At 41.7% G+C, this 11376-nt stretch overlaps 1 protein-coding gene across 1 annotated transcript; it reads left to right on the forward strand.

Moving 5' to 3' along the window:
• The first annotated feature begins 647 nt into the window (after positions 1-647).
• Positions 648-9711, forward strand: CLN8 (CLN8 transmembrane ER and ERGIC protein). Its single transcript, XM_075861925.1, has 3 exons — positions 648-776; positions 2825-3462; positions 4807-9711. Exons 2-3 carry the CDS (start codon positions 2911-2913, stop codon positions 5122-5124), a joined length of 870 nt encoding a protein of 289 aa, XP_075718040.1. The 5' UTR covers positions 648-776; positions 2825-2910; the 3' UTR covers positions 5125-9711.
• Positions 9712-11376: the final 1665 nt, after the last annotated feature.

Below are 11376 nucleotides of genomic sequence, written 5' to 3' on the forward strand. Positions count from 1 at the left end.
CCGTGGCCGTAGCGCTATCTGATGCTCTTCCCAGGGACTCCAGCCTTGGGGAAGCTCCCTGACGTATGTGTTTCACGTAGACCTTACTGACGCCATAGTGATATCTGTCACAAATAGGCTCCCATGTTAAAAAAAAAATGTATACCGTGCAGTATACTTTTTTTTCCATTGGGATCCCCAAGGATGAAATAGCACAGCCTACTACAATATTCCATACTGGGGGGAAAAAAGAAGAAAAGATACCAACTTATACCATCCCGACGAGGGCCAAAAGGCAATCTTTTGGCCCCTGTTGGGCTATTGGAGCCCTATGGACACATTAAGCGTGTATGTCTGGAGCTTTCCTGACGTACAAGCTAACCGTAGGACTAAAATGCCATGTGAACCAGGCCTAAAGCAACAAAAACGAATGCGTTTTCTCATTGTGGTAGCGGGGCAAAAATCTAATTTCCATATATGCTATGTGTGAACTTTGCTTTATCTGTGAGGGAGGTAAACTTTCCAGAACGTAACAAACACGGGACACAGCGTGTTTCTCCCGTGAGTGAACAGCGTAATACGAGAACTGCACTGTCCCACCTCGTGTCCGATGATAATGGTACAGTCCTCCGCCCCCTGCAGTCACATGTAGTGACGCGCCTGAAGAGGCAGGAAGTGGGCGCTGTGGATGAGCATTGATCACGTGATGTGATGTAGTGGCGCTGTGATGCCAGGCTGTAACATAGTGTAGTGCGTTATCAGCGCGGTCTTATCGTTACCGCTGCTGCGGCTGCTCGGTGAGTAACACCCTGTATGAGTGAAGGAATTGTGCGACGGTGCTGTGCGCATATCTGTTATAGGCTCTCTGTATGCACCTTGTTCTCTAACATTATATTGCAATATTATAGAATATGTAATATAAATATAATATTCTTTAATGTCAGCTCTGGCATGGCGGCAGCCACGCACTGCTGCACGGTTAGGGAATGTTGGGCACTGTTCACTCCTAGCATGTTTTACTATGTGTCAGGGATAAAGTGCAGAGGTGAGGGTGTTACCTGCAGCTACATTCCTATACCTCATACATACTGGGTAATGCTCTGCTCTGTGACTTTGCTCTATGTCTGGTTTTTGGGATCACTGCAAAAATTCTGGCAACTTTTATATGTGATTTAATTTTCAGGGATTTTGAGTACTGTTTCCGTGTCAAAAACAGAGCCAAAATACTGTGTGAACAGGGCCTTAGAGGCAGAAAAAACCAGCGCCTTGCAGCCCAACAGTAGCAGATATTACAGTGACTCCACAATAGCTGATATTACCGATTGAAAAGTTCTCAACCAAAAAAAAAATGCAACAAAAACCGCCGGCATTTTGAAAAATTTTGAGGAACTTTTGGATGCAGGTTTTTTTTTTCTTCTGCTTGACAAAAACTCTAGAAATCCTAATCACACAGAGTTTTTTGCAGGAGGAAAATCTTCCTCAAAATTCCGTTTGGAATTTTGAAGCAGATTTTCCTCTGCCTGCACAGTGTTTTTTGCCCAACACCATTGAGCCCGCAGCGGGCATAAAGCGCCGTGAAATACGTTTTCTCTGCCTCCTATTGACATCAGAGGGGTAAGCGCCCGAAGGTAGGGCATGTCCCTTCTTATTCCCGTGAGCCGGTTTTTCCGCTCACGGGAAAAACGCCTCCGCCTCCCCTTGAAATCAATGGGAGGCATTTTTGGAACGTTTTGCGGCCCGGTTTCCACGTCAAAAAACTCTGTGTGAACTGGCCCTAAGGATTGTGAAGCTTCCCATATGCATTGGAGAAACGTCTTCCAAAACAGCAGATTTTAGCATAACATCCGTGTTTCCTTGTGTGTCCATTAAATCTAATGTGTGCGGATAGTTATTTGAACTCTACATTATGCTGTTCCTCTGTTATTCCTCCTAAAAATTTATGAATACATGGACAACTGGCTGTTACCAGTAGCAACGCGCCCCATTGACTAGAGAAACAAACACCCAGTTGTCAAATTATTTATACATTTCTATGAGGAATAACAGAGGAAGGGCACAACACACAATTATGAGAGATGATGCAGAATTATTATTTCATGGGTGATACATATACTAGTCCTTCTCAATGAATTAGAATATCTGAATTACTGAAATAAATAAACTTTTTGATATTCTAATTCATTGAGAAGGACTAATATATACTAAAACCGACATGTCAGGAATGCTGGGAGGTCTATAGGGTATTTTCAGAGGTCGGGTACCTTGTGTAAATGTACGCAGCGCATCTGACCTAGAACCTGCAGAGAATTCCGTCCAAAAGACAACACCAAATTGTGGTGCAGATTATCGTCCAGAATCGCTGCTGTGGAAAACGCTGCAGAAAAGAAGCCAATACTTCCCTTCATTGGTGTTGCCATAGCGATGCGTCACTCGGGTCTCCCTGCAGCCTGGCCCCCTGTGATGATGCTGCATCTCATGTGCCTGTGATTGGCTGCAGCAGTCATATGAGATAAAATGTTATTCCTGGTGGTTGGGCTGCACAGAGAACAGCTGGGAGGAAAAGGTGTCGCTATGACAACGCCAGGGGGTAAGTATAGACTAATCGGCCCTGTGTGAACATACACTCAAGGGTTGACTTCTATTTTCTTCCTGAGAGCTGGTACTGGTTCTGCGGAATATAATTAAGCAGCCCTAGTCAGTGTGAGCTTCTTGAAAGAACGTAGAGATCTGGCATTTTCATTATTAAGCTGCTGTTTGTAGTATTAAAGACCCTCAGATGTTTGACAGAAGAGAACGCTTCAAGATTTTTCTGTCTGTTTATATATTTCTTTTTGACCTTCTGCAGGAAACGTTACCTCTGCTGATGTATACCATCCACACGATGTATAAGAAGATGCTTGTATACAAGTAGGAGGAACATGTACTACCTGGATGATGGCTGCTCATCGTGATCCCATGGCTGCCCTGCTTAGCTTAGACTTTGATTTGCACTACACGTCATGGAACACCCGTCTGATTCTAATAGTGGGGGGATTCCTAGTCTATTTGGGCATTTTTGTATTTTGGCACCTTGCATCAGTAGGACTCTTTGCCACCTATAGATCACTCTCTGCCAAAGAGAAGGTATTTTGGAATCTTGCAGCTACACGGGCAGTATTTGGGGTCCAGTGCATTGTGGCTGGGCTAACTGCGTTACTTATTGACCCAATTCTCCTCCAGGACCAGGTCACTGGTCAGCAGGGCTGGGCTTTTTTTACTATAATGATAGCAACTGGGTTCTTTCTATTTGAAAACCTTGCTCTTCACACGTCTAATTTTGTGTTCTGGACCTTTGATATCCTTTTGGCTGTCCACCACATTTTTGCTTTTCTAGGATATTTTGGTGCTGTGTTCTGCAGTACAGCAGGACATTATTTGCCAATGGCCACATTATTATTAGAGATGAGTACTCCATTCACCTGTATTTCATGGATGCTGTTAAAGGTAAGCATAAAATTGTTCCCCAACAAAAATATCCATCATGAGCAGTGCCACTGTAATCATGAGATTAGCGACAGGAACACGCAGCCGGGCTCCTGCCTTAACTGCCGGGATCGACACATATTCTGCCAGTTTAAACCCTAAAATGCCACGGACAATGGAAACTGCTGCATCTAAGGTGTTTGACAGAAGGAGGGGGCTCCCCCTGTCAGCCCATCGACACCCAGTGACGCGGTTTCGGGGGGCCAGTGGGGTTACCATGACAGCTGGGGGACTAACAAGGCCCCTCAAGTCTACCATTGTATGTGGCAATTAGGCCATTGATATTCCAAAGCATTTTTGCCTGCTATGTATTCCAAAGCATTGTACAAGTGATAAAAAGATCACTGCCTCGAGTCCCCTAATGGGATAAAAATAGTTACAAAAAAATTAAGTTATGGCTCTTGGAATGCAGTGATACAAACATGTTTGTAGGCCAGGATTACACTCCGTTTTTTGTTGCTTTTTTTTTTTTGTTTTTTTTTTTTTTTTTTTTTAGTCAAAGCAAAGGTGGATCCGAAAGGAAGAAAATGTATAAAGAATAGTGTGATGCCTTTCCTCTCTTTTGTGTCCTCTCCTGTGTTTGCTGAAAAAAAAAAACGGAGCCAAAAACCGTATTAAAACTGCGTGTGTGATCATGGCCTTATTGTGAAGTACTAAAACATTAAAAAAAACTATACATATTTGGTATTGCTGCATTCTTATCGACCTGGAGAATACAGTTAACGTGTTCTTCTTACTGCATGTTAAACAGCGGGGAAAAGAAACGCAAAAATCAATGGCAGAAGTGCTGTGTTTTTTTTTTGTTTTGCATTCCCTTACACTAAAAGCTAATAAATTATATGAACACTAAAATAGTGCCATTGAAAAAAAAACGAAATAAAAACCCTTGTCCTGCAAAAGGACCATAGTTAAAAGTTAAGCTCCACTAGCATTCTGTTGTATAGTCAGCAAATGTAAACTCTAGAATCTTACTTCGCTCTAACCTACAAACAGTAGGAGACGAGGCAGCGGGATCCACGACTGCGGGATCACACTACACATGAGGTTTGCATAGGAGCTGCTGACACATACAATAGGATGTTTTTAATCTATTTGCAAAGTTGCTTTAGTTTTTCATTTAAATGCATAAAATAGAGCAATGAAAATGGTTGCAAAAAATGGCTCAATATAGCCCATAATGATACGGTAACTTGTTGATGCACGGTGTGGTTCCAGGGTAGAGGTCCACTGTGGGGCTGCTGTCCAATCTCTGTTTTTTGTGCATTTACTGTACTATGTCTTAGTAGTTTCTTTTCATTCTTCTAGGCGGGCTGGTCACAAACATTATTTTGGAAGGCGAATCAGTGGATTATGATTCACATGTTCCATTGCCGCATGGTCCTTACCTATCACCTGTGGTGGGTATCACTTTACAACTTGGATCGCCTAGTGAGATCTGTGGCATTGTTGTATGTAGCCTTCTTCTTTGTTGGGCTGACTTTAGTAACTCTTATACTGAACCCATATTGGACCTATAAGAAGACCCAGCAGCTCTTGACCTCCGCTGACTGGAACTTTGAATCAACAGTCAACAAATCTTCAAGGAAAGGAGATGGCCGAATTGGCATGAAGAAAAAAGAATAGTTCTGGATCTGTAAAATGGGCACAGTGCTTTCTGTGCGAGAAGATTGTGATGGAACAGTGTTTCCCTTTCAGACAACACACTCTTTGTTTGTCTCGAGTAGGTTAGACAACAGAACACAGTTCTTTTTTTTTTTTTTTTTTAACGTGACTTTAATATCCATTTTAACTATGCAAAGACCAAAAAAAAAAATGAATGAATAGAATTGATTAATAAGTAATTTCACCAGCAATTGCAAATTGTGCTACATAGTCTGCTCTTTGGGTTACTGAATATAATGCAGATATAACTTCTTACATGCAGCTCGGTGCCCCCCGTTCGCCTTTCTTACACAAGTGTTAATGTATAAAGTGAACTGTAACTGGCCTGGCACTTTGACAGATGTCTTGGTTCAATTCAGGGCCATAACGCAGCATTTAGGTGTGGGTTTATTTTATTCTTCATGGTTTCCCTTTTTTTAAAATACCTGCTTTGTACTTTAGTGCTTGTATGAAAACAAAGCTTGTGCAAGTGAATCATGATCTTACACAACACTACTGTCCTAGTTTGTATACTTATGTCAAACTCCTGTACACAAAATATACCCACTTCGGACTATCCCTTTTTTCATGGAAGTGTCCCCTGACAATTAGCTGCAAGCCTCCAGATGGTGACTGAAGCCCTGCTGCGTAGACGCAGATTTAAAACCTGTAGCAACCTATATAGGAAGCATGGGAGCTTACTGTATACTGTTATTGTTAGTTCACTATATAACAGTGTTCACCAAGCTCCCTCTAGTGGAGACTGCAGGTAGCCAGAATGAAGAACTCATCAGTTTCTGTAAATTCTTTGATCAGTTTACATTTTAGTGTAGACTATGCAGTCAGTCCAGGGTAAATGCTTCCTTTAATTTTACATGTTATGCTGTGGATTTTTAATGTATCTCCTAAGTTTTCTTATTCAAAGGCATCTAAGGATTATAAAAAAAAATGTTTTTATCTTTTTTTATATAAAGCTTGGCAACAGCAAAAGGACAGCAGGTGACCGTGAAAGGAAATATTACACAAGTTTCCATTCAAAAGAGTGAGCTGTGTGTGTAATGTACAGAGATGCCAGATTCGGGAGGAAATCTCTTTCTGGCCTGCTCAGATTATGGTCCTGAATGTGGGGTCCCCCACTATTCACTCAAAATTCCCAAATATGGTCTTTGAAAATGGATTTCCTAAACCAGATAGTTCCTTTTTTATTTTTTTACCTGTAGTATTTGTTTACCTCATTTTATTTTACATTATAAAGTGCTATTTTTATGTATGACCTGTTGAGCATAAAGACATGGGATGGCAAGAGTTGTGCAAGTTGTGTATAATACAAGAAAAAAATAGAGAAGTAGTGTGTATGATGGGGCACCTGTGCACCAATTATCACATAAGGTATATATCATACTTTATTGCTTACATAGATTCGCTATCCACACATACAAACAGCAAAGCTATATCAGTGTACTATATCAGATATGCCGATAATGTAGATTATCAAGATATCCGATAGACCATAAAATATTTAAATCCATACATCCCTGTATCAGTGCCATCTGTGTGACATGATATAGTACATTGAGCTCGCTTTGGTGTATATACGGTTATCAAGCATGACCGGCAGGTTCTTTTTGTATTTCTTTTTAGATGTTTTACTCGCGTGGATAGTGTATCTATATATTTAATAAAGTATGTGCCTTTCTGTTTTCATAGCTTGCCCACACTACTTTTCAGTTTTGTTTTTTTGTTTTTTTCTCGTACTACTAGTTCTTATAGTGTGCGTTTGTTCTTGCACCTGTAGTTTTATATGCATTAAGTGGTATTTATTTTGTTAATGTTGGCAGTTGTGCCAAAATGATTCAAATTTTTGTCTGGAGAAATTAGTGTAACTGAAGTAGATAATGTAATTGATGAATAGCCAGTTCCTAAAATACTAGCGGAAGTGAACCTATACAAAATATAAATCTATATCAGCTTCAGGGTAAAGTTACACGTGGCACAATTTTTAAGGAAAAATCCACTGTGGAAATTGACACCATGTATTTCTATGTTGGGAACAAAATCCGCAACCCATACATGGTTTAAATTTATGTGCAGAATTTCTCTGCTGTGGAAATAATTTCTGTAGCATTTTCTGAATATTGTTGCGGATTTTGGATGTGGAATTTCATCATAGACTTCAATGCTAAGAGAAATTTTGCAACACAAGCAGCAAAGCTGGTGCAAATTCGCAACTGTAATTCCGCTGAGGGATTACTGTTACGGAATTTGTGGCGTATTTCTAAGCCACGTGTGATTGCACCCTTAAGATTGCCCTTTGTGGACTTATGATTTTGACTAAACATTACCAGCAGTGTAAAGGCATATCATTTATGCCTTTGTAAAAAAAAGTGTGTGTGTGGGGGGGGGGGGGGGGATGGTGCGCCAATACATACCAGCCCTAGCAGCTACTTATTTTAGACTGTTTTGGCATCCATTGGGTAATTGGGGCCGTTTGGATACGTTTGTCGTATGCACCAGAATCTTTCCCAGCGTAGATGCTGAACGTACTTAGATAATCATTCTGAGCAGAAACTTTAGGCCCTTTTACACCGGCCAATTATCGGGCAAACGAGTGTTCGTAGATCGCTCGTTCCCAATCATTGCCCTGTGTAAACAGGGTCAAGATCAGACGATGAACGAGCAAACGCTCTTTTATAAGCTGATTCTATAGCTTATGCAGCCGAAAATATTATAGTCGGCAGCACATCATAGGGAGACTTGCTGCCAACATGAGATAAATGTATGTGGACGAGTGATCATAGTAATCGAGCTCATCCCCATACTAGCCCCCTTGTGAAAGGAGCAAACGAGTGCCGATCAATGAGATGTTTTATAGTTTTGTGTTCTGTTACAGGAAATTGTGCTCACAATGTTTCCAAGACTTACAGTGCCTGAAAAGTCATGTGTACTTGGGTATTGGGAATGTAGGACACTAATGAAGTTATAACACAAGAAGTATTAAGTGAAATGCCTACACTGGGATGGTACTACAGGTTTATCCAGACGTTGGACTGCTTTTATGGAACTGTATTCTGTCCTGATCATCGTTCCGGAGTGTGGAGGTACGATAATACTTTAATGTGCTAAACTTTTTACAAGGGAAGTTTTCAGTGGAAGTTCAAAAATGGATTACTTTATAGATTTTAGTGTTCTAGTCTGGCTGCCTTTAGACCAGCTTCACATGCAGAATTAGGAAAAAAACGCTTAAAAAAACAGCAGCTTTAGGCCCCATGCACACGACCGCTTTTTTTTCCCCTCCCGTAAATGCTGGCCGTACATACGGGTCCTTTGTCACATGTGTTTAACCAGTATTCCACCCGTATTTACGGACCTGTAAAAAAAGGTGGCTGGAAATGTTACAATCATGTCCAAACCCCTTAAAAGGGTCACATGATCGCTCAGACGCCATTTTCTCTGCTTCTCTTTATTCAAAAATTGAAATCCCCTGACGTTGCCTAACAAAGCTCCCGTAATTACGGGTGCACACTTAGCCACCCGTAATTACGGGAGCCTCATAGACTTCTATGGGCCTGCCCGTGCCGTAATTACAATAGTGTTCTGTATTTTTCAACGGCCTCGGCCCCTTCCCATACACAAACGTTGCCAATAATTACGGGCGTTTTTACGGTAGGCCTCATGCACAGAACAGTATTTTCATCTATCCAGAATTACTGTCAGTAAATACGGATCAGTAGGCATCCGTATTTCATCAGTATATACGGGTCTGTGAAAAAGGAGGATGCAAATTGTCATCCGCATGTTGCATAGAAATACTTACGTAAATACAAATTGTATACGGATGCACATCCGTATACCTCCCGGATTTACGGAAGCTCCCATAGACTTCTATGGGAGAGTCCTTGCCGTAATTACTGACAAGAATAGGACAGGTTCTATAATCTTTCTCAGGACGGACACCCATCAGTAAAAATATTGAATGGTGTCCGTGGCCAATAGAATAGAATGGGTCTGTAATTACGGTTGTGTGCATGGGGCCTAACTAAATTGTAAGGGATGTTCACACTACCTATTTTCAGATGTAATTCAGGCGTTTTACGCCTGAAAAGACGGCTCAATTACATCTGCAAACATCTGCCTATTGCTTGCAATGGGTTTTACGATGTTCTGTTCAGACGAGGTGTAACTTTACGCGTCGCTGTCAAAAGATGGCGCGTAAAATGACGGCTCGTCCAAAAAATTACAGAAAACTTCTTGGGACGTTTTTGGAGGCGTTTTTAATTCACTCTATTGAAAACCGCTCCGAAAACGGCCGTAAAAAAACGCAGCGAAAAACGTGAGTTGCTCAAAAAACGTCTGAAAATAAGGAGCGCCGTATTTTCAGACGTTTTTTGTTAAGCGTGTGAACATACCCTAAGGACCAATGCACACGACCGTAATAAAAACGTTTTTGCGGACCGTTCACTTTCGTTGAACGCGGACACCTTTCCATATCGCTACGGATGTGTGTCCGTGCCGTGGAAATGTTCTGAAAATTATGGAACATTTCCGTTCTTTTGCATTATGCGGGCCGTGCTCCCATACTTTGTATGGGAGCACGGCCCGAAAATGCGGGTGGCAATCGGGGGCCTAACATGCGGGTACTTTTATTTATTTTAATGGTGTTTCTAGTGGCGTATTCCACCACTGGGACCCACACCGATCGTGAGAACAGGGGGCCCCAAACCCAGAGCATGTTGCGTTTGGGGAAAAAAAAAGCCACTAACCACAAAATTGCCTCAAAAACGCAGTGTAGGTAGTTCTTTCGATATTTCACTATAGGCTTTAATTAACATCTGGCTTTCTTTAAAAAAAAAATAACAGAAAAACGCAGCAAAACACTGGGTGAATCAAGTCTTCAAGGGATTGTCCTATTGGGACTACACCTTGTCATTTGCCCTGTTAGTGCATATGTATTTCATAGAGGGAAGGTAATTTTTTAGAGGGCTTATAGCACTATCCTGTAGTGGGGATATCTTCTGATAGGTCTAAGCACAGTAAAGTAAAGGCCTCGCTTGCTCCTTTTGCACGGAGCTATGGATGGGAACGAGCGGTCGTTACTCTGATCGCTTGTTCCCATACATTATCATGTTAGCAGCGCGTCTCCCTGTTTACACAGGGAGATGTGCTGCCGACGACGATATTTTACTTTTTTAAAACTAGAAGACCAGCAGATAGTGTTTGCTCATTCATCTGCTGATCGTTCCCCTGTTTACACAGGGCAATTATCGGCAACGAGCGTTAGGGTATGTTCACACAACAGCGTCCGTAACGGCTGAAATTACTGGGATGTTTTCAGGAGAAAACATCCCCGTAATTTCAGCCGTAACGGGATATGCAGGCACCTGAACGCCGCGTCCATTACGGACGTAATTGGCGCTGCTTTTTATTGGAGTCAATGAATAACGGCTCCAATTACGTCCAAAGAAGTGACAGGTCACTTCTTTGACGTGGGCGTCTATTTATGCGCCGTCATTTGACAGCGGCGCGTAAATATACGCCTCGTGTGAACAGACAAACGTCAGCCCATTGCTTTCAATGGGCAGATGTTTGTCAACGCTATCGAGGCGCATTTTTCGGACGTAATTCGGGGCAAAAACGCCCGAGTTATGTCCGTAATTAGTGTGTGTGAACATACCCTTATACTAACGCTCGTCTGTTCGATAATCGTCCTGTGTAGACCCCCTTAAAGAGGCTCTGTCACCAGATTATAACTTTTTTTTATGCGATGTCTATTCACACTCCCAACTCTTTGGTAAAGTTTCTTTGGGATTTACTCACACAGCACGGCGTGATCTCGTGAGATCACTCTGTGTTGTCATTCACAGAAACTTTACCGAAGTGTCGGGAGTGTGAATAGACATCACATCCTGGCTGAAAGCGATGTCTATTCACTCTCAAGACACTTCTGTAAAGCTAATGAGGGAGTATGTGACCGCACAGCGTGATCTCGCGAGATCACTCTGTGTTGTGAGTACTGCTAAAAATGAATGGAGAGAAGTTTATGACCCTGATTGGTCACAGATTGGTCAGCGTCATACACTTGTCTTTACAACGCCCAGTTGGTAAAAAAGTAAAAACACGCCCAGTTCTCTAAGAAATTGGCATAAATCTAAAATTGTGCATAACTTGCTCAAAATTGATTGTTTTTCAAAATACAAACCACTGTTGTCTACATTAGTGTCGATCACATTATGTAGC

This window comes from Rhinoderma darwinii, chromosome 4 (genome assembly GCF_050947455.1).
Source record: "Rhinoderma darwinii isolate aRhiDar2 chromosome 4, aRhiDar2.hap1, whole genome shotgun sequence".
NCBI lineage: Eukaryota > Metazoa > Chordata > Amphibia > Anura > Rhinodermatidae > Rhinoderma > Rhinoderma darwinii.

Coding starts and splice junctions, on each gene's coding strand:
- CLN8 (XM_075861925.1), top strand. CDS start 2,911: ATGATGGCTGCTCATCGTGATCCCATGGCTGCCCTGCTTAGCTTAGAC. Junction 3,463..4,806: donor TTTCATGGATGCTGTTAAAG/GTAAGCATAAAA, acceptor TCATTCTTCTAG/GCGGGCTGGTCACAAACATT.